Source organism: Pelobates fuscus, chromosome 4 (genome assembly GCF_036172605.1).
Source record: "Pelobates fuscus isolate aPelFus1 chromosome 4, aPelFus1.pri, whole genome shotgun sequence".
Lineage (NCBI taxonomy): Eukaryota > Metazoa > Chordata > Amphibia > Anura > Pelobatidae > Pelobates > Pelobates fuscus.
In genome coordinates, this window is record NC_086320.1 from 87,022,739 (window position 1) to 87,050,533 (window position 27,795).

The following is a 27,795-nucleotide window of genomic DNA, read 5'->3' on the forward strand; positions in this document are numbered from 1 at the left end:
TACCACCTACTTACAAAGAAGACGCTTTTAAAAACTTGGCATATGTACATTTGTATGCACACTTTATAATTTAATAAGCAAGGTAAAACAAATGACTTTTGTAAATGTATGAAGCATACATTCTTAGCTATATGATTCACTAATCCCTGTAATGTTACTGAGTAGACTTGAATACTTTTACCTTAAAATACTAGAATCCCAAGTCTTCATGTTCCTACTAAATGGACAGTTAATAATCCCATAATTTTAATTCCACCACTTATCATAGACTTCATATTGACAATGAATGCTTGCTTAAGGTTTCATATTGCATGCATTTTTTGTGTTGATTCCAATTAGGAGTTTATTTATGGAGTTGCAATAGAACATATAAGTGTGGCAAGGTACAAATGGGGTAACAATAATTCTTGGGGTAAACCTTAATGAAAAGTGAGGGGAAGGAGATTGGTAAAGAGGATTTTACCTTCTAGATCAAAAAGGCAATTTAAATTAGGAGTATCCCAATCGAAAAAAATCACATCATTATTCTCAAAAATCTGCAACATTGCTAATAACGATCAATGAAGGAAACAATTACTATTAAATGCTCACATTACATTTTATATGATACGTCCCCTGGTTCGCATCTCATTCAGCATACAAACCATATGTCTAGATAACATTTCCTTTTGATATGTGTGAATTTTACATGTGTTTGCATGTTCTCTGCACATGTATCTTTTTTTTTTTTTTATATATATAATATTTTCATACATTAACTTGTCAGATATTTCAATTCTATAAACATTAGGGGAAGAACCAGTAGAGCCATCGAAGGCAAAACCCAAGGGACAAGGTATTTTGCATTCTTTGTGGTCTTTCTGGCTTTAAACCTGGACAAAGTATAGCCTGGATTGTGTTGGTTTGTTTCTATAACAAATAACAACATGCTTTGCAAACCAATAAACATTTCATGTTAACCCAGTACTAACCTTTAAATTGCATTTTTTTTTTTTTTTTTAAAAGCACATTGTCTTAAATATTTGAGGTAATTGAATTCCATACTAATAACTGGAATTGGTTGAATCAAAAGGTTCTTGTTCTAATTTACCATCAATAAGTAGAGGATAGTAACAGAATACCTAGGATAGAGACGTTTTGAAGAACTCTGACCACGTTTTGAGAGGCAACTGTGCTTCTTTGAGTTATCTGTTCTTTCAGCATTTACTTTTGATTTTTTTTCACTTCTACTCCTCTAAGTAGGATTGAAGCCAGTAATTAATGCTATCTCACTTGCCAGTTTACCCAAACTGCTGCAGTTATATAATTGTATAAAGTGTGTTTATGGGAAATAAAGTTTTACAGATGGTTACATTGTAAGTGTGTTGTATAGGCTGTCAGTATACTTGGGTTTTATCATACTATAGTGTTCTATCCCCAACAGCTCATTGATGCGGTCTAGGTGCACTGTACCTATTTCTGTCCCTTAGTGCTTCAATGTTAAACATTACATTTCCAGATAAACTGCAATGTTTACATTTCAGCATCTAGTAGGCAGCCACTAGAGGCCTTCCTGGTTTGAAACACACCATTTTGTCCGGTATCTGACGCTGGAATCCTCACGCGCTGCATGAGGACCTCCAGCGTCATATTTTTTTCCCCATAGGAAAGTATTGATTCAGTGCTTTCTTATGGGGAGGTCTAATGCGCAAGCAGCATTAGGTGGGCATACGCATTAGAGCCCGCTCATCGATGGAGGAGGAGGAGCTTTGACTGGGATCAGGTAAGTAAATAAAGGGTTTTTAACTCTTTATTTACTGAGAGGAGGTGGGGGTGCAAGGAAGGCGGTTGGCAGGGGGAAAGATAGCGATAACGAACATGCAGCAAAACCTGATATTACTTTCACAATCTTGATCAGTGTTTGCCAAGTCTGGTTACTCATCCATTGTGGATAAAATGTCCCATGTCTCTTTTTCATAGAGAAACCGATTTCATGTAGAATAGTATATGAGGTCATGGAAGCTTCTGTTAGTGAACATCTTGATGAGACATAGTCTGTGAAAGAACAATGAAATGGCTGGGCCAATATAGACCACAAACCTTAGTCTATGATTACTAAATAAGTGGCGTTTTGTTTATCGCCTTTAAAATTACAAAATCATTTCTTTTTAAAATAACTTTTTGAATAACTAGGTGTCTTCTTAATACAGTAAATACTCAGGCTCTGTTATGGCTTCAATGCCATCCTTTTTAACCCCTTAAGGACACATGACATGTGTGACATGTCATGATTCCCTTTTCATTCCCAGTTCATTCCAGTTTCCAAGTTTGGTCCTTAAGGGGTTAAACAGAAAGTGGCTAACTAAATGTAAGCTAGTTTTGGTCAACACTTCATGTCTCTTCCCAAAGTCACATGTATGTATTCATTCATCACTGGCAACAATTCAATATGAACTTTCAAGTCTCTAAAATTACACCGTTGCATATATAATTGAAACACTTATATAACGTGTTAAATAAATGACATCTCAATCCACTTCAGGAACAACCAGAGCCCACAAAGCAAAATAGTAGGAGAAACAGAAATGATTGTATTTTCTGGATACGGAGTGCCAGGTGCAAAGGATAGTGCTTATAACCATGATTGACTGGGAGCCAAGATTACTGCTCCTAGTTGCAGAAGAGATGTGCATGTGAATTTCGAGGTTTCATTTTATTTAGAATATGTCCCAAATACACATTTTTAAAGTATAGGGGATAAGTGAACAAAAAAGGAAAACATCTGGGATGTGATAGCCCCCCTTTAATCTGAATATAAGTATTTGCTGCTTTTCTGAATGTTAAAGCATTATGCTTGCTACAGTTGTAAAATCAATAAAACCTCTCTGACAAAATGAACTATGTCAGGGAGTCAGAATAACGATATGATAACTTTATCTGGTTTACAACTGCGATTGCTTACCTACAGTGAAAGTACAATCCGTGGCCTAAACACTTTTCATTGTCCCGGGACTAATGCTCCAGTAATCCGTTTTCATTAAATAGGCAACGCTTTTTGTCATTCTGAAATGAATGCAGCAACCTGTCTGCGTTGTAATACTTTTACATATTGCATGGATTGTCTGCCTGTTCAAAGCATGACTGTTTCTGCCAGGGTTTATGCCTGTTATGTACAAATGACATATACAATGAAATAACTTATGACATGGCAAACAAGAATTTGGAGTCTCTAGCATGCCATCTGCTGATCACTACTTATCCTATTCGATTAAGCTATGTACCCCACAACAGAGAGGGTAACGGACCCAATATCTAGATTTCAATCTCACTAAAGTTCTGCATTTATCTAATATTCTAAATGTCCTTATTTTGGGGAATGGCAGGATACCTACTGGATATTGGCTTTTCTTGCTCATATTTCATATTGTGGTCCGTATACAAATTTGAGAAATGCTCCAGCAGTTTTCAATATTGACCTAAATTTTGAAATGACATAGTCCATTCCTTGTTTAGGTTTTTTGTAATAATATTTTTAAGTACACATATGCGCAATAGCATATATATATATATATATATATATATATATATATATATATATATATATATATATATATTTTTTTTTTTAATTTAAATATTTTCTTATTTGTTGATTTAATACTCCTTTCTGTTTTTAAAAATGTAAATCAATAAGTTAAAGAAAAGCTAAAAGAACAACTTACAAAGGTGAAGGAAAAGTGCTTAACCCATGTTAAAGAGCTGAAGACACAGGATAAAAAGGAGCCAAAAACACAAGAAAAAGCAAAGGACATAAAACATGTTGAGGTTGGCAAATCTAAAAAAGATTCAGAAAAGGAACACAAAAAGAAACCTGTTGAAGAGCCTAAAGAAAGACCAAGACGAACCACTAGCAGGAAAACATCTGATCAAGACCAAGGGAAAAAGCCAGACAAGAAGGCAGCTAAGGAATCAAAAAGTGAGGGGAAGAAATGAAAGAAAAAGTTAAATATAGCATACGGCATCACTTCTTATAGCTATTCGTACTGCATTAACCTGTGAGAGATTTTTTTTCTTTCTTTCTTTTTTTTTTTTTTTTTTTTATGCTGATGCAGCTTTTAAAATAACAAATTTGCACTGATTGTTTTAGGTAGTGGGTTTTTTGTTTTTCTTTTAATTCTGTATACTACAGCGAAACCATGATCAAATTCAGATGTGTACATAATAAATCGTACAATGCTTAATAACTATTGTAAATCAGAGTTCCAACAAAAGGTCTGTTGTACAATTAGGGGGAAATATTTTTTTTTTGTTTCTTTTGTTTTTTTTTACAAGAAGATATTTAGAGCCATTTTGTTGCTGCTTGCTTCCAAAAGGTCATTGTATAGGAACAATTGTTTAGTCTGCTTTTCCTTGAACTCTTTGCACTTTGAGCACTGATCTGGACATGCTTTCTTGAGGAAGATATGACCCTTTTAGGCGGCAGATAATAAGGTGTAAAATAAACTGAATAATTGAAACCTTGTTTTTCACTTTCTTTAGTAGACCATTGATTCTCCCAATTCAGAAAATTCCCACTAAATAGCAGAACATACCTCTCCTTTGCTTTATATCATATATTAATAGTGATGTCCCGAATGGTTCGCTGGCGAATAGTTCCTGGCGAACATAGCGTGTTCGCCGCAGATGGCGAACATATGCGATGTTCGGTCCGCCCACTATTTTTATTTAATTTTTTTTGTGGTCTTTCAGCCAAATTTACTAATACTAAGTAAAAATGACTTGGTATTAGTAAATTGTGCCCCTACTCGCAATACCGCGAGTAGGGGCATGTCTATTAAACAGCCTGTGGCTGCTCACTGTAAAAAAAAAGGTCCCCCCCTCCCTGAGCGGGTGGGGGCCCTAAAGTAAAAAAGGGGGGAGGACTTATTGTCCTCCCCCCCCCCCAACCCCCACCCCTGAGCAGTGGGTGGGGGCCCTAAATACCAATAGGGGGGACCTATTGTCCTCCCCCCGGCCCCCACCCCTGAGCGGTGGGTGGAGGCCCTAAATACCAATGGGGGGGGACCTATTGTCCCCCCACCCCTGAGCGGCGGGTGGGGGCCCTAAATACCAATAGGGGGGGAACCTATTGTCCTCCTCCCCGGCCCTCACCCCAGAGCGGCGGGTGGGGGCCCTAACAAAAATGCCCCCCCCCAGGTGACTAGGGGTCCCCAAACCCCCTAGTCACCCCCTCCCCCCCCCAAAAAAAAATGGTCCCCCTACCTACCCCCCTCACCCTAAAAAATAATGAGGGTGGAGTCAATAAAGCTAAAAACCTGTAAATAAATAAAAATAAACTTACCATTAGATGTCGTCTTTTTTCTAAAATCTTCTTTCTCCAGCCCCCAAAAAGGCCAAATAAAAAGCCAATATAACCGTCGCACTTTGAAAAAAATAAATTTAATCCTTGTTCACCCTTAGAGGGCACGCCGCGAACTGAGCTCCGCAGGGTGGGTCAAGGCTTATAAAGCCTTGCCACGCCCTGCAATTTGGCTTAGAACACTCTGATTGGTTGGTTTAAGCCAGAGTGCTCTGTGTCATTTTACACAGCGTGGGAAAATTCCAAAGAACTTTCCCACGCTGTGTAAAATGACAGAGTACTCTGATTGGCTTAAACCAACCAATACGTGTTCTAAGCCTAATTGCAGGGCGTGACAAGGCTTTATAAGCCTTGACCCGCCCTGCGGAGCTCAGTACGCGGTGTGCCCTTGAAGGGTGAACACGGATTAATTTTCTTTGTGCTCCCCCCAGCCCCCACCCCTGAGCGGCGGGTGGGGGCCCTAAATACCAATATGGGGGGCCTAATGTCCTCCCCCTCCCCCAGCCCTCACCCCTGAACGGCGGGTGGGGGCCGGGGAGGAGGACAGTAGGTCCCCCCCTATTGGTAATTAGGGCCCCCACCCGCCGCTCAAGGGTGGGGCCTGGGGGGATAGAGAATAGGTCCCCCCCTATTGGTATTTAGGGCCCCCACCCGCCTCTCAGGGGTGGGGGCTGGGCGGGAGGACAATAGGTCCCCCCCTATTGGTATTTAGGGCCACCAACCGCCGCTCATGGGTGGGGGCTGGGGGGAGGACATTAGGTTCCCCCCCTATTGGTATTTAGGGCCCCCACCCGCCGCTCAGGGGTGGGGGCAAGGGGGAGGACATTAGGTCCCCCCAATTTGTGTTTAGGGCCCCCACCCACCGCTCAGGGGTGGGGGCCAGCAGGGACGACATTAGGTCCACCCCCCAATTTGTGTTTAGGGCCCCCACCCACCGCTCAGGGGTGGGGGCCAGGGGGGATTACATTAGGTCCCCCACCCACCGCTCAGGTGGGTGGGGGCCCATCACTATTGTAGCCAGAAAGAGAGTCCCTGTGGGTTTTAAAATTCGCCTGCCTTTTGAAGTCTATGGCGGTTCGCCCATTTGCGGAAGTTTGCGTTTGCCGTTTGCGAACGGCAAATTTCATGTTCGCGACATCACTATATATTAATTCTCTCATCTGCATCACACATTGTTTTGCATGTTAAAATAGTATCTTTCCAAGGAATGAGTGTATGTGTGCAGGTCTGTGTTTAACAATGTATTTACGATCTACTATAGAGATATCTATCCCTCTCCCTCTCAAAAGGGCACCAAAACTATTCCAGACTTCCCAGTTTTCCATGCAAATGAGCATAGAATGACCTTGTATTTTCAGATTATATATTGCATTTCTGCAATATGTGTGTAAAATATATGAATATATATGTTGTATTCCATTTATTCAAAATGGTGCACTTCTACTTACACATAATATAAGTAAACATGCAGTGATATCATTTTTAAAATGTAGGGTAATAGCTTCTTGATCCAAGGATAAATCTGACTGCCATTCTGGAGTGAAGAAGGAATTTTGTTTCCTAGTTTGTTACAAAATTGAAAGTGCTTCAAAGTTGTGTGTGTGTGTGTGTTTGTTTTTTTCTTTTCTTTTTTTTTCCCTTCTTTTGGGTCAACAGCAAAAAACACATGTGAGGAAGGCTGAACTTGATGGACTCATGTCTCTTTTCAGCCCATGTAACTAATCTATGTATATTTCTTCATACAACATACGACTGCAGACTCAGTTTAGTTTTCTTGCTAGAGTGCTAGAGGTTGGTGCAATTTTCCAATTGAGACGGCTGGATCCTCAATAGAGCAAATCTCGAGATTTATAGACCCGAGTATACTAATAGAATGTGTAATAAAATAATTCCAGAAGTGTGCCAGCTTAGAGATGAGCAACAATTCAAAGTATTTTTGTGGACTGTCACCCCATACAAAAAAAACTTCAATACACCAGATGATTCCATGTGAAACCAAATAATATTCACCAGTGTTTATAGCACTCAAAGATAACATGCTTTGTTTAAATTCACATTTATGATTCCATTTCAATCTTTATGTAACAGTTGTAAATACAAAATTATGAGGGAGATGTATGAAGAAATAAGTACTCTAACCGCACGCAATGCCCAGTTTGCACACATTTTTGCACATCACAAGTTGTTTAAAATTTCCCTTTTTATTGAACATTCAAAGTACCGCAGGCATGTGTCTAAGTGTATTCAAATGCGTTTCTGCACACACTGATTGATCTTCAAAGTCTTATTTCCTTTTTAAACCCTCCCATGGTGCCAGGGGACATTTAATAAAAGTCTTTCTCTTATGGTCTTCTTTACTGGATATTGATGTATTGTGCATTCATGATTGAAACCTTTATTGCAACAAGAATTGTTTAGCAGACAACATTTTGATGGTGTGAGCAAACTAGACTTCCAATTTCCAGATACAGATGGAGTTGGTAATATAATGTTTAGCGTACCTATCTTCATAATTTATTAAACATTTTATAACTGGGACCTGCAGGACTGAAGGAAAGATCTGTTTTACCACCCTCTGAAGACTCCAAGACTGACCATGGAGATCATGAACACGATGATCCAGGTAAGCGGTCTCTAATAAGTTTTAAACTTCTTCTTCAGTCCGGTTATTATTATATTCTTTATATAGCGCCAACAAATTCCGTAGCGTTTTACAGTGGGTGGACTAACAAACATGTAATTGTAACCAGACAAGTTTGACACATAGAAACAGAGGGGTTGTTGGCTCTGCTCAATTAGCTTACATGCTAGAGGGAGTGGGGTAAAGTGACACAAAAGGCAAGGGAAGTATTAGGGAAGTAGCTTGGTAGAATAGTATTCAATGAAGACTTAGTGGGCCTTTTTGGAACCATTAACCGTTAAATGATATGCGTTTGTAAAAAGTTAGTTTATAATTATTTTTTTTAAGGAGTAGGGACTGGGTGAGCGTTAACGGAAAAGGGAAGGGAGTTCCACAGGACCGGTGCAGCCCTAGAGACATTTTAAACATTTCTCATATTCCATATATCCTTTATAGTGAAAATAATTTTTAACCCCAGTGTCATTAGAATGCACAGGGGCGTGTTTGACCCGCTTATCATTATATATGAGACCTCTTTACACCAACATTGTCCATACTTGTTCATCCTGTGACACCACAGCCTAATAATTTTTAATGGGTTCTTGATTTTGGGTTAACCCTTTAAATGTGATCATTTAGGCTAGGTGGTCTGAAAGTGGTCTCAGAAGTCTGGGGCTCTTTACACACTGGTGGCAACCACTGATTTACACTGTGCTTCTGAGGATTTTGGGAACACTCAGAGCACCATAACCACTACAGAGGACTGTATTGGTTGTGGTGTTAAGATTGCCCTGACATTGCCACACTGTAAGTAATAAAACTGTTTATGAATGCTTTGACATTTAACCTGGGATTCTCTAGATGCTGCTCCGTATTCACTTCATCCAACAGAGTCTGGAGGATGGCTTACATAATTGGCTAAGAGCTAACGGAAGTTCCTACACAGGAGCTTCATGATCTTCTCGGATGTAGTGGAAGCAGGGAATAATATTTTAAAGTAAACTTGAAACCGCAGGTTTAACATTGGTTAAAAGGTCCTAAGGTACCAAATAAATCAATCAGAATTTTGTTAGACCCACCTTCGGCTGCTTCCCATGCTCTGTAGTGATTGGCCCTGCATGGGACACTAATTTAAGCAGGGCAATCCTTATTAAAAACCCCAACATTCTGGCTTGACTTCCATCACACGGTAACAAAACGACCAATAACTCCAGTAGTGAGAATCTGAAAATGCATCAATTTATGCAATAAGTAGAACTTTTCCTAAGCCTAATTTTATCACTATACTCCTATTTTGTCCGGTCCTACTCCGTTCTAGAAAAGAAAGAAGTAAAAATGCAGAGGAACTCCCTTCACTAATATTGTGAGCTCTCCAATAAGTATGGAAAATACTAATTTAAGTGCAGTGTGCAGGAATCTATAAAATGTAACCAAGCAATAAAGCGGCACTTTCACCCCTAGCCCCCTTCGTCCCTGAAAAATTTGTATTTCATAAAGATAGAATTTGACTGTGCAGGAATTTCAGTGGAAGTAAACTACAAAATAAGTGCCCATCAATTGAGGGGGAAAAAACCCAGTCCTAAGTGGGGGGGGGGAAACTGAAAAAACAAAACCTGATCTGCATTTCTGTGCTAGTGTGTACCTTCTTCAATGTTAATGTGTCCTCTGCTAAACTAATTTAAGTGTTAGTGAGTGTACCGCACATCCACCAGCGTCCAATCATATTGCATACGCCTCAAAGGTGACATGGGGTCGGTCAATTGATTGAAGGCACTACTGCATTGGAGCCTCTTTTATATGGTACACACCTCAAGGGGAGATGGAACAAGAAAGATGACATCCCGCTTTGCGGTCTGCCTAATCCTTATTAGTCTGTCTATAATACAATCATAACATATGGGAAAGAGTATCATAATCATATTTTGATAATGCTTCATATGGTCAGAATATAAATCAGTTGGTGCATAAAAACACTTAAAGAGAAGAGGGTGGTTGGCTGCTGGTAATGAGTGAGAGGTGAGATCGGCGACATGGCGTGTCCTCCTCTTTGAAAAGGAGACCTCTCCCCATGTCTCGGAAGGATGTGACAGCAGACTATTCAGGAAGGATTTCTTAAAAACTAGCTGCTGAGCAGATGATATACGACAATGTCAAAACCCCTATCTTTTGTCATTTGAGTACCACCATGTTTAACTGCATCACTGTGCGGTTCACAGGCAATGCAACCTGGGAACTGAATGCTTAGAAGGCAATCATAAGTAGGAGAAATTGCTCGGGGGGAAGGAACTTATCAAGGTTGCCTTTCACCCTGTCAGTTCACAAAAGCCCTCTGTTCCCTTGCAAATTAACAACATGTGCATGTGACTGCAATGAAAACAGTCAGAGATCGCTGCTCATTAAAAAAAAAAAAAAAAAAAAAAAGGCACATCTAGTCTCAACTGATTGGTTTAGGCAAGTGGTTCCCAACCCAGTCCTCATGTACCCCCTGCCAGTACAGGATTTAGGGATTACCCAGTTGTGTCCAATGTGTTTTTAGAAAAAATAAAAAACTTTTTAGACACAACAGAGTAATCCCTAAATCCTGGAATGGTAGGAGGTACTTAAGGACTGGGTTGGGAACCCCTCGTTTAGGCCCATGACAGGAGGCCATCTTAGAAGTAAAGGTGCCTGTTTGCATTGCACCTTTTCTGCCTACCTTGTGTTTGTGTATATGTAGGCAGCAGCAAAACATTTTAAGGTCTGTCCGAGACTAGAGTTATTTTCCCAGGGAGTAAATGTCCTTATTTCAGGCCCTTTCCAATTACATATATGGCAGAAGAATATTTTAGGGGGAGAAATTACCGCTCTCTGCTCCCCCATGCCCTTTCTCCTGAATTTTATAGTAACAGTTGCTACCCAGAAGTGTAATTCTCTCTAACCCCACACATGCATGACATATATGCAGGGCCGGTGCAAGGATTTTTGCAAACCTAGGCAAAAGAAAAATTTGCCCCCCCCTCCCATGTGACATCGCAATGCCCCACCCATATGATCTGCCATATGAACTCATGCCAGTGCTGCACACTGTGTTTACATTAAAAAAGCCTGCAGGGACAGGCTATAGACACTGGAACCACTTCATTAAGCTGCAGTGGTTCTGGGGACTATAGTGTCCCTTTAATGTGAGGTTAATTAGAGATTAGTGTCACTAATAATATACTAGATTGCCTACTTACAACCAGATGAAGATGGTGATGGGCTCTGGCTGCAGTCTGGCTCCACTGGTCTGGTGTAGAACCGGATCTCTGGAGGCTGTTTGTAACTGCGGTCACAAAATTCAATGTTCTGGGAGAACAGGAAGCAGCTCCATTTTTGAGGCCCCTTACACAGCTCAAGGTCTGGGCCCCAGGGCCTGACGGTGAGTATGCCCATAAGGCCCACCCATAAGTCCACCTATATGGTCCACCCATTAAATTCGCTCACAGGGAGTGTAGTGTGTAGGGCATGTGTTATGTGTTATTGTAGAGGATCTAATGTGTGTGCTTATGGAATGTAGTGTATAGGCATACCAGTTTGTGTAGGTGATGCAGTGTGTTTGTGTGTAGTGGAAGCAGTGTGTGTTTGTGGTTGTCTGTAAGGGATCCATTGTTTGAAACTGTGTTTGTATGCATAAGGGATGCAAGGTGTGTGTCTGTAAGTGTGTGTAAGAAATGCATTGTTTCTGTGTGTATGTAAGAGAAGCAGTGTGTGTGTGTGTGTGTGTGTTTGCATTTGTGTGTAATGGATGCATTGTGTGTTTGTGTATGTATAGGGATGCAATGTGTGTGTGTGTGTGTGTGTGTGTTGTGTGAAAAAGCTGTCCCTTAGAGCTCTCCCCTGCCCCTTAGTGGTCCCTCCTCTCCCCTGGGGGTCTCTTCTCCCACCCACCCACCCACCCTGTGTTTTCCTCATCTCCACTTCTCCTCACCCCCTCTCCTGTGTTCTTCTCACCTGCCCCCCGTGTCTTCTCACCTCCCCCCGGTGTTCTCCTCACCTCCCCTTCTCCTCACCCCCCTCTCCCTGTGTTCTTCTCACTCCCCCTCCCTGTGTTTTTCTCACCTCCTCCTCTCCTCACCCCCCCCTTTGTGTTCTTCTCACACCCTCCCTGTGTTCTTCTCACCTCCCCCTTTCCTCACCCCCTCCCTGTGTTCTTCTTACTCCCCCCTCCCCATTTCTTCTTACTCCCCCCTCCCCATTTCTTCTTACTCCCCCCCTTTCTTCTTCTTACTCCCCCCCTTTCTTCTTACTCCCCCCTTTCTTCTTACTCCCCCCTTTCTTCTTACTCCCCCCTTTCTTCTTACTCCCCCCTTTCTTCTTACTCCCCCCCCTTTCTTCTTACTCCCCCCCCTTTCTTCTTACTCCCCCCCCTTTCTTCTTACTCCCCCCTTTCTTCTTACTCCCCCCTTTCTTCTTACTCCCCCCTTTCTTCTTACTCCCCCCTTTCTTCTTACTCCCCCCTTTCTTCTTACTCCCCCCCTTTCTTCTTACTCCCCCCCTTTCTTCTTACTCCCCCCCCTTTCTTCTTACTCCCCCCCCTTTCTTCTTACTCCCCCCTTTCTTCTTACTCCCCCCTTTCTTCTTACTCCCCCCTCTTCTTCTTACTCCCCCCTCTTCTTCTTACTCCCCCCCTCTTCTTCTTACTCCCCCCTCCCCTCTTATTCTTACTCCCCCCTCCCCTCTTCTTCTTACTCCCCCCTCCACTTGTCTTCTTCTTACTCCCCCTCCCCCTTTCTTCTTACTCCCCCCACCCCTCTTCTTCTAACTCCCCCTCGTTCTTCTTACTCCCCCTCCCCTCCCCTCCCCCAGTTCTCCTTACCCTCCCCCCCTCCCCTCCCCCAGTTCTCCTTACCCTCCCCCCCTCCCCTCCCCCAGTTCTCCTTACCCTCCCTAGTTCTCCTCACCCTCCCCAGTTCTCCTCCTAACCTCACCTACCCTGTAGCGTGGCCGAGCTCTTCTCCGGTCTGCGGTACAGGAGCTTGGAAGTTCCAGTCAGTCCGTCCAGGTCGCGGACCGGAGAGGAGCTCGGCCACGCTACAGGGAAGGGGAGGTGAGGCAGTGCGGCAGCCGCCTGAGCGCTCTTTATAGAGCGCTCAGGCGGCTGCAACATTTAAAGGGTCGGCGATGGAGACGCAGGGCGCCCCCTCCTATATGGCGCCCTAGTTCGCCTTATAGGAAGTGCCGGCCCTGCATATATGGATTTATTTTGCCCAGATCTTATAAGGTGTGTGTGTGTATGTGTATATATGTATATATATATATATATATATATATATATATATAGAAAAAATTCCAAGGCCAGGCACTCCTCCTTCCAGATAATTTAAAGTATTATAAGCCTAGGTGCAATCCCGCGTTATATACAGAGAAAAGTAATGAAGGGAGCACACTAGGTCTTAAGAAAAATGCAAAATTATTTACTGCATTCCAAAGAATACATCGCTGTGGTATACAAACAAATCAACGTTTCGACCCTGCTGGGTCTTTATCAAGATATATATATATATATATTGTACAGAAAAAATACAATTTCACACTTCTGTGTGAATGGTAAATGCATTTATTGTATATACATTTCTGAGATCTGGAAATCTATACAGGTCTTTATACTGTAGCTGGAAGGATTTAACAGTGCTTAATATTACCCATGGTAAGATTTATGTAATCCCATAGCTGCTGCATGACTGGATGTCTGACAAATACTGAAATAGAATAAATGACTACAGTTGGCTTGAATCGTATTTCAGACATTGAACTTGCATTTATGTCCATTACTTTTTGCTTACATTAATCTTATTATAAACCCTTCAGATGTTCCCACTGAAGCAGTGTTTCATGTTGTTTTAACAAAGGAGATTAGAATTTAAAAATTTTAATCTGCATCCAATCCATGGTTAACCCCCCCCCCCCCCCCACCTCATTTTTAAAAATTTTATTTACATGTTTAATATTCCTTTATCAAAGCTACAACATCACCCTAGCATAATTTCACCCCACAAAAATGTTTGTGGGAGCTGTAGTACAACCAGAGGCGTAACTAGAAATCATGTCCGTCTGTCCGTCCCATATGTCTCACCCCCCCCACACCCGCCCCCCCCCCCACTTAACCCCTCCTTGTGTCTCAATCACACCCCGCAGGGTTAGTGTGGCATGGTTGGGGGGGGATGAGTATGACAGATTTGGAGCGGTTAATGCGATAAGGTGAAAGGGGGGAGTGTGACCATTATTGAGAGAGTGTGACAGGATTAGGGGGGTTGAGTGTGACAGTGCGAGAGAAGGTGAGTGTAATAGGGTGAATATGGCAGAGCGATGGGAGGAAAGTATGGCATGGGTTAGTGACAAGATGGGTGGAATTATTGTGAGTGTGGCAGGGTGAAGGGGGGTGGCAGTGTGTGTGGTGGGGTGATGGTTACACAGACACACCGGTGCATGCACATGCAGTTATACAAACAAACACACACTGACATACAGGGAGTGCAGAATTATTAGGCAAGTCGTATTTTTGAGGATTAATTTTATTATTGAACAACAACCATGTTCTCAATGAACCCAAAAAACTCATTAATATCAAAGCTGAATATTTTTGGAAGTAGTTTTTAGTTTGTTTTTAGTTATAGCTATTTTAGGGGGATATCTGTGTGTGCAGGTGACTATTACTGTGCATAAATATTAGGCAACTTAACAAAAAACAAATATATACCCATTTCAATTATTTATTTTTACCAGTGAAACCAATATAACATCTCACCATTCACAAATATACATTTCTGACATTCAAAAACATAACAAAAACAAATCAGTGACCAATATAGCCACCTTTCTTTGCAAGGACACTCAAAAGCCTGCCATCCATGGATTCTGTCAGTGTTTTGATATGTTCACCATCAACATTGCGTGCAGCAGCAACCACAGCCTCCCAGACACTGTTCAGAGAGGTGTACTGTTTTCCCTCCTTGTAAATCTCACATTTGATGATGGACCACAGGTTCTCAATGGGGTTCAGATCAGGTGAACAAGGAGGCCATGTCATTAGATTTTCTTCTTTTATACTTTTTCTTGCCAGCCACGCTGTGGAGTACTTGGACGCGTGTGATGGAGCATTGTCCTGCATGAAAATCATGTTTTTCTTGAAGGATGCAGACTTCTTCCTGTACCACTGCTTGAAGAAGGTGTCTTCCAGAAACTGGGAGTTGAGCTTGACTCCATCCTCAACCCGAAAAGGCCCCACAAGCTCATCTTTGATGATACCAGCCCAAACCAGTACTCCACCTCCACCTTGCTGGCGTCTGAGTCGGACTGGAGCTCTCTGCCCTTTACCAATCCATCCATCTGGCCCATCAAGACTCACTCTCATTTCATTAGTCCATAAAACCTTAGAAAAATCAGTCTTGAGATATTTCTTGGCCCAGTCTTGACGTTTCAGCTTGTGTGTCTTGTTCAGTGGTGGTCGTCTTTCAGCCTTTCTTACCTTGGCCATGTCTCTGAGTATTGCACACCTTGTGCTTTCGGGCACTCCAGTGATGTTGCAGCTCTGAAATATGGCCAAACTGGTGGCAAGTGGCATCTTGGCAGCTGCACGCTTGACTTTTCTCAGTTCATGGGCAGTTATTTTGTGCCTTGGTTTCTCCACACGCTTCTTGCGACCCTGTTGACTATTTTGAATGAAACGCTTGATTGTTCGATGATCACGCTTCAGAAGCTTTGCAATTTTAAGAGTGCTGCATCCCTCTGCAAGATATCTCACTATTTTTGACTTTTCTGAGCCTGTCAAGTCCTTCTTTTGACCCATTTTGCCAAAGGAAAGGAAGTTGCCTAATAATTATGCACACCTGATATAGGGTGTTGATGTCATTAGACCACACCTCTTCTCATTACAGAGATGCACATCACCTAATATGCTTAATTGGTAGTAGGCTTTTGAGCCTATACAGCTTGGAGTAAGACAACATGCATAGAGAGGATGATGTGGTCAAAATACTCATTTGCCTAATAATTCTGCACACAGTGTACATGCAGATAAACACTATATAACTCATACAGAGACATACACGGACACACACACACTGACACACACACATGCAAATGCAGACACACAAACTAACACAAAGATACATATATACATGCAGATACACAAACACTTGACAAACATTCAAATACACAGAATGACACTCATACAGATACACATGCAGACAAATGGATACACAGACAGACAGACATACCCACATACATACAGAGACAGAAACACATACAGAGATACACACACAAATACATTAGTCACCCTCCTGTTTCCTACGTTGTAGGTACAGGAGGGTGATTTCCCTGGGGTTCAGTGGTGGCTCAGGCTGATGGGAGTCAGAGTTCCCACTCTGACTCCCTTCTGTCCTTCCTCCTGCGCGGCTCTCAGTGAATCCTGGGAGGAGTGACTGGGGCAGTCACTTCCTCCCAGCTCTCTTCTCATCACAGGGGGCCTGGTCACGCTGGAAATACTTTGCCATCGGGTGGCCCTAACAGCATGGGCCCCTGAACTTGCAGCACGGGCCAGGGCCGCAACACATGGTGGCAGGCACCCGGTCGCAGGGGTCCGTAGGGCAGCTGGACCCCTGGAGTGGCTGGCCCGGTCGCTGTGACCCCTACGACCTCTGTAGTTCCACCACGGAGTATAGCTATCACTTTTTTTTTTTTTTTATTGTAGAAAGCAGACAATTGAACTACAACTCCCAAATACATGTGTTGTGTCCTTAAGTTTTGATGTGTGGGGTTTTTAGTAGGATAAGCACAATACAGCCATATAAACTTAAAGGGACAGTCATGATTGCCTGAATCACTTTGCCATCTGTAAATTTCACTTCAAAATTGTCCAAAGCCTAAGGACATACATTACATGCAGGAATATCCTAACATTTTTTTCCCTTGCACTAATACAAGGGAAAGGGATTACTGCAAAATGCAAGCCAAACTAAACATCTCCACATAGAGGTGCATTGGCTCAGTGCATCTCTATGGGGAGCGTTGGTGTCTTCATGCTGAGCGCAAAGAGTTCGCCATTGGTCCTGCGAGCACTGCAGCCACTACAGGTGTCCCTAGAAAGCATTGTAAACACTAAAATATAACCGGTATTTGCATTGCAGATGCTGCAGGGAAAATCTTTAGGCATCAGAACTATTACATTAAAGGAAAACTATAGTGCCAGGAAAAAAATATTTTTACGTGAACCTTAGCTTATCCCTTTGTCAAGGCCCCCTTATGATGCAGAAGGGGTTAATACCCCCTTCTGTCACTTACCTGGGTCCAGAGCCGATGTCCCTTGGCTCAGCTCCGTCCATGCTCCTCCCCTGCCGATGTCTGGCGGCAAGGGAGACCTAATGTGCATCCGCGGCAATGCTTTCCTATGGGAATTCCGGTGACGATGGAAGTCCTCATGCATAGCGTGAGGACGTCCAGCGTTGTTTAGGCATCCAAAAGTCCCTCTAGTGGCTGTCTGGTAGACAGCGACTCGAGGAGGAGTTAAACCTAGCAGGTAATTATTGCAGTTTATGAAAACTGCAATAATTACATGTTAAGGGTGATGGGAGTTTGCACCCAGACCACTTCAATGAGCTGAAGTGGTCTTGATGCCTACAGTCTCCCTTTAATCTTTAGTAATGATGGTGCCTAGTGTCCCTTTAGCAAGTTTGTCAGCAGCGTAGTTCTTGAAAATTGGCTCCTTTTCCAGAGGTTCCAGGAGTGTGCTGTGGGTTATAATGCATCTAGCAGCTGCTAGTTTCATTTGCCCCCTTACAGACTAATTCCTGAATAGTCTGTTTAAAATACAGATAAGGCAGAGGTGATTCGGATTTGTTTGTGCAGCCATTGATTTGAATTATGCAGAGCTTTGCAGGGTTAAATCGCAATGTAATCCTACTTATAGTTGCAAGTAAAGAGGAAGCAGTGAACCAGGGTGGGTCTATATACACACAGCTGGTCCTTTTATTGGCTGCATTTGGTTTGTATTTAGCCTGCAAGGTAACTTGGATCTCCTACTCACTTTTCCTGCTTTAGAGCGATCTCGATATACAATGCCCACTCCTCCCTGACTGTAACCCGCTGTAAAACAGGCTACTAATCCTCACACTGATACTCATCCCTGGCATTTAAAAGTACCAAAACAATTTTAACTTAATGTAGCAGTTTTGGTGTATAGATCATGCCCCTGTAGTCTTTCTGCTGAATTCTCTGCCATTTAGAAGTAAAATTACTTTGTTTGTACAGCCCTAGTCATTCCTCCCTGCATGTAACTTGCACAGCCTCCTTAAACACTTCCTGTAAAAGAACCTAGATATTTTAGGTCCTGCATTGTACAGTCTGTTTAATCTATAACTTATTATCCCCTGTTCTATTGATAGCTCTTTTTGACACTACTGTGTATTTAATTTACAGAGAAGGAAATTAAAACTTCTAACGTAAGTTAACATCAGATTGAAGTAACACTATTTTTTTTCATTCAGGCTGTGTCAGTCACAGGCAGGGGAGGTGTGGCTATGGCTGTATAAACAAAGTGATTTAACTCCTAAATGGCAGATAATTGAGCAGAGAGACTGCAGGGGCATAATCTAATACTCTAAAATCAGTTATTAAGCTATCATTGTTTTTTTTTATGTCTATAGTATCCCTTTAATGCTTCTGCTGTTTACTCTATCCTGGTGCAGTGCCAAGAAAAAATACACAGTGAAGAAGAGGGAAATAGGGGAATATTAATGATTACATACCGTTATAATAGAGCAAGAAAAAATGAATTGAATTGAGTAAACACCAGGGGGATGTAATGATAAAGTAACCTGGGGTAAGGCATGAGGTGAGTGACATCATTTGACGCTCTCCTTCAACATTGTGTGTGGGCAACGCATTCCACACACACTGTTAGGGGGGAGGGGGATTAAATGATGTCACTTGCAACGATCACACATATTCACCATGTAACTTGCCTCTTACCTTCCCCCTTGTTACTTTGTCATTACATTCTGTGCATGCAAACTATATGTCTGAAGCATTATTTCTAAATTGCATGTATCAAGTTTCCTTTTTTAATAAATATATTTTTTTTATGTATCCAGGTTATATAAGTGATCAAGATCTAGAAGATGCTCTGAAAGAAGATGAATCTGAACATACACATGGTATGAATTTGTGTGTACAATATATAATAGTCTTGTTCAATACCTTTTCTTTGTTGAATATATGGTATGACTTTGCCTGCATTGCTAAGAACTAAATTCCGTGCTAATTAGAGATTATGCCAAGCAAATGAACTGGCCATAGTTACCCTTCACATTTTTTTTTTTTTTTTTTATCCCCCTAGTGTTTTGACCCAGTTTTACATTTGATTTGTGCTGCTCTAATCTGATGTGAATAGGCCAAGTAAATACCCTTTTCTGTATTCTCATGTAGCTGAGATAACGAACCCTAGTGGTTGATCATGATATTTAATTTTATTATTTCCCCTATTTGTATTTTGATTCCAGATTATATAACTGATCAAGATCTAGCAGATGCTCTCGATGAAGATGAAGCAGTGCATGCACATGGTATGATGCTTCTAGTCTACTTTGTAACTTGCATCTTTATCTTTTGTTTCTTACAGGTGCTTTGCTCAGTGGGGCCAGGGCCTTCAGCCAATAGTATATGCCCCCTTCCATCGTACAGTGTTTGCTATATAATTATATTACTGAGAGTAGTGCAAGAGAGACAGGATTATTGGAACATCTGCAATTGGAGGTGTTCTATCAGTATTCCAAATTGTAATATTGAGAGAAAAAAAAAATATCTCCAATTGCATATTTTCAAGCGACTTCGGCTAATAATAAAAAGTTGCTAAAACCATACCTCTGGTTTTTCAGAAAGTGTCATGCGGCTCCAACTTCCACCACCTCCCCAATGCCTCTGGTCACTGCGCTATTAAAAAAAAAAAAAAAAAAAAGTCCTACATAATGATTAATAAATAATTTTATATCATGTGTGAATATGTCTTCAACCAAGTATGAGGTGTTTGTAGGGCTGCAGGTTAACCTGCAGGTTTGCTGTTTGACATTTTATATTACTACCTTTGGCAGAATAAATGGAGTTGACAGCAGTATAACTGCCTGTTAGTTGAATACAAAGAAAACTACAAATTGCCAGACACAAATGTGCAACTTTTTAAAGTAGTTCATGTATTAGATCATCAAAAACACCAGTCTTTGGTCTGTAAAGATACATAAAAGGCTGAACCCAACTAAAACAAATCTCGGTCGTGCCAAATTCTTAGGTCAAGTGTATTGAGAGTTTTCGGCCAAAAAAAGACACTATCTGGCTCCAACCTTGGTTTTCAACACCCACTACAGTGACCAGTTGTAGACATTCAGCAATATGTTTTGTCAGCGTTTAAATTGAACTAATGCTTCTAAGGCAAAACTGCACAACTTGGCAGTAGGTGGGGGCCAAAATTAAAAATAGGCTAAACTTCTGCAGCCCGCAGATAGGGTTTTAGCTCCTCACTTTTTAAGTAAAGGTGTTAAATTACATATAAAAATACAGGTATACATACACTGACAGACAAACAGATACAGATACACACAGACAGACATACGCACACACTGATAGACATAGACGCACACAGAAAGACATACAGACGGGCTGACAGACCTAGACGCACTGACACACACACTCTGACAGACAGACATACATGCAGGTCAAAATATACACTCTTATAGCCACCCTCTTGCTTCCTACCTTTTGGATGCTGGGGGGTGGCTTTCCTGACGTCCAGTCAGCAGGCTGAGGCTGTTGGAAGTAAGGGGCTTGCTATGTTCCTCTGCTCTGTCCTTCTGTCTCTCTCCCAGTACGCTCCCGCCTCCTCCCCCTTCCCATGCAGCTCAATTAGCTCTAGAAGGAAGTGACCATCTATCATTTTCGCCCAGGCTGCCAATAAGCAAGGGGCGTAGTCGCGCTGTTAAAGGGCCACAGTGTCCCAACTGTGCCCCTGCTGACAAATGCCCACCAGGTGGCTTTAAGTACATGGGCCACCCGATGCTCCTTAGTGTGTGTGTGTGTGTGTGTGTGTGTGTGTGTGTGTGTGTGTGTGTGTGTGCGCCGCTCAAAATCCTTTGGTGAGCCGTATTTTGTGCAGGTCTGTTATACAGGTTATGCATTATATTAAGTAGGATGTGTCATATTGCCTTAATGGGTTAATAAAAGGGCTGCAATTTTAATAGAATGAAAATAAAATGAGCAAAAGTGTTTTTATAAACAGTCATTCGCACATGGGCCACAGGAATCTGAAAGATCGTTTGTTTGAAAGGCATTTCACTTCCTGCAAAATTAGCCATATAAACCCCCCATTGTTTGTTTTCATTAATTTTTCTTTTGTAATTACTAATAATCCTATAACTCTGTGCAATTTGCCTACTTTCATTTGACAATTGATGGGTTTAGAAGTCTGCTAAATTTACTATCCACATTTTCATTTTTTACATAAATATAAACTTCACAGAGCTGTTATTCAGAATCATAAAACCAAACCTGTACTGTATATTTCTACTGCAGCACCTTCAAGTGTAAAAATATAATATAGCTATAGATAGAGCGCGTGTGTGTATCTGTGTGTGTGTGTATGTGTTTTCATTGTTATTTTGTTTTCTCCAGACATAGATGACCATGACCTTACAGATGCAGCAGAGGACATAGTCCACGAAGCAACACAAGCTCAGCATGGTATGGCATATGTATTTGTTATAATCAAATTTTTCTTATTTTACACATTTGTTAATAATTGTGTTTTTATAATTACCATTACCACCACCATTTAATTTTAGGTGAGCCAGAAGACTTTAACCTAGAAGACGCGTTTGATGACCAAGTTGAAGATGAAACTGCTGAATATGGTATAAAAACGTGTGTGTTGTGTACTTGTGTCTAGATGTGGGTGTGTGTGTGTGTGTGCGTGTGTATATAAAATATATATATATATACACACACATTTGTACCCAATTGTAAATCAAGTACATGAAAACTGCAAATATTGATACCATTTGTCACATTTTACATAAAGAACAAGGCTCGTATGTATTTAAAATAAGATATACTGGGTTATTCACTAAAAGCTAATTTAAATTTTAAGACCAAGTTAATCAACCTGGAAGCATAGCTAAATAGGAAACCTATTCCATTTTGATATATTTGCCTTTTGATATTTACTTTGAATTCTCAAAAATTTTAACTTTAGTGAACAACCCTTATGAAGTTGGTATAATAAATCCCAAATGTCTGTAAATCATATTTTCATTGAGTTGCCTAGGAGTTAACCTCTTCCACTCAGTCTTTTTACAATTTACATGTTATTCATAACCACTAGAAATGTGCATCAAAACAGCGGGGAAGAGTTGTTGTATTTACTAATTTTTATCCTAAAAAAAAAAATAAGTGAAGGTAAACGATGAGTAACTAAATTTCCCATTTGGTTTCTTTTGTTAATCGAAAGCAATGGCGATGGGTCTATGGCAGTGTTTTTTGTTGTTTCCACCCCCCTCATAAAACACCTATTGAATGATCATTACAGAATATCTTGATAGTTCTTATTTTGACTTCCAATTTTTAGTTACTTTTTTTTTTTATTTTGAGCGGGGGGGTTTAACCCCACTCAATCTTATCTCCCCATCAGATCTATGTGCATATTTTACAAATATCTTAAAACATATTAACATATTTTTTTCTTTATGATAAATGTAGATTTTTAATGGAATATAGTCAATGCAAATCACTGTTTTCTCACTTCCACAGCTATTTTTTCATTATTAAATTTGTTTCCCCCCCCACATCAGATGCCATTGAAGATACCCCTGAAGACCTAAACTTGGAAGATGCACTAGATGCCACCATTCATGAAGCTCTGCATTCTGAACATGGTATTTATTTTTTATTTATTTTTTTAAATAAACCACATTCTATGAAATGAATTACTACTACTACACTCTCACCGTGATTTCTTAATATCTTGAAGCTAATTTTAACCCTAGATTTAGGTAATTTATTTATATTTTTCCACTTTGACTTGTATTACAGTACACTAAGCTTTTTATGACCGTAAACCCAACAGGATGACATAATAGAGTTTTCCTAACCATTGTCCACATCTATACAGTATATATGATAATTGTAGTACAGGTGGACCTCATGTAACAACTTACCTGTTTTACAATGCCTCGCACTTACGACCAGGCGTAAGTGCAAATTGTCGTGGGGATTCCCTGCTCTGGTGCGCATGTCTATGTTCGGGGAAAATTCCCCGAACAGAGACAAACGTACAAGAGCAGGAAATCCCTCTAATCTATGTTCGGGAAAATTTCCCCGAACATAGACATGCGCACCAGAGCAGGGAATCCCATAACTCCTTATTTACCGACCGGGTTGTAGGAACGGAACCCGGTCGGTAAGTCAGGAGTGTCTGTGTTTTTTTGTGTGTTTTAAAAATACTTCAGAATAAAAATGATATATTATTTTTTTTGTTTGTTAAATCATAGTTGAACTAGATGAGCCAGAAGAAGTGGAAGAACTGGAGGTGAAAGATAAAGAAGCTCCAGATAGTGAAGAACCTGAACAAATTATTGAAGAGGCAATAGTGGAAAGCAAACTGGAAACATTAGCAGTAGAAGAACTCGAGGAGGAGTTGGAAGAAGAAGGTAAAGAGACTGATGCTATAACCGAACCAGAAGATGAGCCAGCGTTGGAAACCGTGCAGGAAACCCCAGATGTAGATGATGCTGAAGAAGTTGTTGAAGAGCTTACTTATGAAGCAGTGGAAGAAGCTGAGGAGGAGGAGGAGGAGCTGCCAGCTGCAGAGGAAACGATCGATGAACAAGAAGGGGATGATGCTACTGAAGACCTCACAGAACCAGAGACCGAAGAAGCAGTTGAGGAATCAGAAGTAGAAAAGGATGACACTGAAGCTGATGTACTAGCCAATGAAGAATATGAAACCCATGCAGAAGACGAAGATACAAATAAATCAATTGAAGATGAATATGTACACACCGATGAAGGTATTTATGAACTCAAATTGTTAACACTATAACCCTTTGAAAGACAATAGTGCATTGCACAACAATTATTAAATAGCCAACTACTGAACTTTTTTTTTTCAAAATGTATATTTCTGACTTAGTGACTCCCAAATGCAAAACCAAAGTATTAAAACTCAAGGCATTGTAGTTGCAATGAGGTCTGCCAAGACCAGGAAATGACTCAGAAAAACTGTTTAGAGAAAAAAATCCACACAGCATAACCCCCTGTGCCCTTTAACCTGCTCAATGCACTTAATGTGTGGGTGCATGGAGTGCCCTAGTTATATGCATGCAGAGTCAGCCCACTGCATTGACCCACAGCTATAAAGTTATCAATACTACAGGACAGATAACGGTATTAAAAAAAAGAATAAAGAAAAATATTACACTGGGGTTGTCTATTACTGGAAAAACTAAAACCGTTAATTATGAATTATACAAAGCTTGAAAGTGCTATCTAGCATTAATGGGACTTCATGAGTTTTCCGTGTTATAACCACTTTAGTATTCCTGTGTTTATCCCAAATCCCCACACCTAAAGAAGGCACAATACTTGCCCTGTATACCTCAGCACTATAGGAAAACCGTAAGTGCCTATCTATAACTAATATCCTACCTGGCTAAGTGGCAACAAATTAAAGATATCGTAACCTTGGTCCCATATGTGGTAAGGTTATAAGGGTGGGGGGAGGGAAAGGGAACCACATATGGGACCAAGGTTACGATATCCTTAATTTGTTGCCACTTAGCCAGGTAGGATATTAGTTATAGATAGGCACTTACGGTTTTCCTATAGTGCTGAGGTATACAGGGCAAGTATTGTGCCTTCTTTAGGTGTGGGGATTTGGGATTTTGGGTGAGCTATTGGGGACTGTTTATCCCTTTTATTAAGGAGATTTGTTTCCCCATTCCTCTGGTTCCCTTCTCCTCCCCCTACCCTTATTACCTATCTAACCTATTTTCCTCACCAAATATCACAATGGTTTAGCCTGGTTCCATATATCCCTGTTTAGCCCTTTCTCCTGTCTCTTTTTACTTATTATCTTAGGTTTATTAAAGGTAGGGACCCCCTCCCTTCATACAACTCTCCAATTAGGGACTTGGGTCCTTTTTCTCCTTCTCCCCTTTTCCAGATATTTATCTATCTGGTGTGGGGGTGACTCCTATTCTGCAGAATCTCATTAATGCAGCCCTGCACAAAGCTCAACTTTTTATAGTTTTCATGAGTTTAAAGATTCAGAAAATACCATAAGATGTCAGTATACCATAATTTAAATTCCATAGAAAAAAGTGACTTGTGCTTTTTTTTTTTTTCATGTTGTATGAGAGTCAGTGTTTGTAATAAGCTAATTTTTTGGGGGTGTGTAGAAAAATTAATAGAATATGGTCTTTAAACCCACCTATTCAACAGTTTGTTGTAATTATGGGCAAATACTTTGATGTTCCTTTTAACCCTTTAAGGAACGAGGATGTACTAGGAACGTCCGACAAAAAAACGACCATAATGACCGCGGACATACCTAGTACATCCTCGCAGTCCTTCTTACTTACCCGATCGCCACCGTTCCCGGGCCGGCGATCGGTGTTGATCCCGGTCTGGGGGTACTGTCTGACAGCCCAGACAGTCCCCCCTCAGCAAAAGAGCGGTCTGAAAGAGCGGTCTCATGGCCGCAATAGGCCGTCCATAGTGCTGCATGTAGGGGGACTGTCTGAACTGACAGGCAGGCAGTCTCCCTGCATCTGTAAAATAAAAAATATATATATGTTGGTAAATATAAATATATATATATATATCTATATATCTATCTCTCTAACTCGCTCTATTTATATATATATATATATATATATATATCTTATCTATGTATATATCTTAGATATTTAATGTCATACTAAGTGTATTTTTATATTAATATATACATAATTAAAATAGAACGTGTGTGTGTGTGTGTGTGTATATGTGTGTGTATATATATATATATATATATATATATATATATATAGCTTACAAAAATTTAATCATATGTAATTTTCTTCTAACTGTATTTTGATATTAATATAGGGAAATCAAAATACACATATATATCCATATAAATAATAATATATTTAATTTCATATATATATATATATATATATATATGTGTGTGTAGACTTCAAATATATAAATATGTATATATATATATTTAAATTCTACTTGCATATTTATGTAATATTTTTGCATAATTAATTTTATTGATTTAAATTTGGGGGACATGCCTGACAACCAAGGCTGAAAGTCCAGAGAATTTAATTTGCTTGTGTTTAACCCTGTAACTTTCTATGCACCGTAAAACCTGTACATGGAGGGTACTGTTTTACTCGGGAAACTTCGCTGAACACAAATATTAGTGTTTCTAAATGGTAAAACATACCACAGCGATTATATTTTTAGTGAAAGTAAAGTTTTTTGCATTTTTCACACACAAACTGCACTTTCACTGATGATATTGTTCTGATACTTTTTACTATTTTGAAACTCAAATATTCTTGGGAGACTTCGCTGAACACAAATAACAGTACCCCCCATGTACAAGTTTTACAAATATAATGCTTGATTTTCCGTTTTTCACATTGAAATTTGCCAGATTGGTTATATTGCCTTTGAGAGCATATGGTAGCCCAGGAATGAGAATTACCCCCATGATGGCATACCATTTGCAAAAGATCACCACCCAAGGTATTGCAAATTTGGTATGTTTATCTTTTTTTAGTAGCCACTTACTCACAAACACTGGACATAAGCCATATTGAATACCCTGGGTTGTCTACTTAAAAAAAAAAAAGTATATGTGAGGTGTGATTCAGACATTTATGACAGAAAACAGTGTTACAATGTCACTATTGATAAATTTAAAAAATTATATATTTTGAAACCGCAATGTCCTACTTGTACTTAAAGCCCTATAACTTGGAAAAAAAGCTAAGAACATGTTAACATTGGGTATTTCTAAACTTAGGACAGAATTTAGAATCTATTTAACACTGGTGTTTTTTGGCAGTAGTAGATGCGTAACCGATTTTGGGGGTCAATGTTAGAATAAGTGTTTTTTTGTGTTTTTTTGTTTTACAATTTTTCATTATATTTTATAAAAAAACAAAAATTATAGTAGATTATGATGATGAAAATAATGGTATCTTTAGAAAGGCCGTTTAATGGTGAGAAAAAACGTATATAATATGTGTGGGTACAGTAAGAGGAAAATTACAGCTAAACACAAACACCGCAGAAATGTAAAAACAGCTCTGGTCCTTAACGGTAAGAAAATTTAAATACTGTCTGGTCACTAAGGGGCTAAACATGATTGTGCATCTGGTATTGTTTTTATAGGTTCCTAAATATATTCTTCATTCTGTTTCTTAAAGAACACGAAAGCAGTCTAAAATACTTTAAAAATTTTATTCAGGCAACTTAGAGGCGCTATAGTCACCAAAACAACTTCAGCTTAATGAAGCATTTTTGGTGTATAGATCATGCCTCTGTAATCTTAAAATCCCTTTAGCAGCTTACCTTATTCCAGCGCTGGGCTCCCTCGGCGCTGGTGACCACGCCTCCCCCGTCCTACGTCAGCAGAGCCGAATGTGCATGCACGGCAAGTGTTGCGCGCATGTGCGCGTGCATTCAAAGTGTCCATAGAAAAGCATTTCTCAATGCTTTCCTATGGACGCTCTGTGCGATGGAGGCGAAATGTGCTTCCAGCATCGCAGATGCGCCTCTAGTG

General features: G+C 40.4%; 1 protein-coding gene across 1 annotated transcript in view; it reads left to right on the forward strand.

The window, feature by feature from the left end:
* The window catches only part of ASPH (aspartate beta-hydroxylase), a 158,281-nt gene that overhangs the window by 44,817 nt on the left and 85,669 nt on the right, over window positions 1-27,795 (forward strand). Inside the window, exons 5-11 of the mRNA XM_063451368.1 lie at window positions 7,881-7,958; window positions 19,061-19,123; window positions 19,469-19,531; window positions 21,627-21,695; window positions 21,797-21,865; window positions 22,802-22,885; window positions 23,501-24,019. Of these exons, the coding sequence (XP_063307438.1) occupies window positions 7,881-7,958; window positions 19,061-19,123; window positions 19,469-19,531; window positions 21,627-21,695; window positions 21,797-21,865; window positions 22,802-22,885; window positions 23,501-24,019 (945 nt within the window). The remainder of the gene's footprint in view (window positions 1-7,880; window positions 7,959-19,060; window positions 19,124-19,468; window positions 19,532-21,626; window positions 21,696-21,796; window positions 21,866-22,801; window positions 22,886-23,500; window positions 24,020-27,795) is intronic.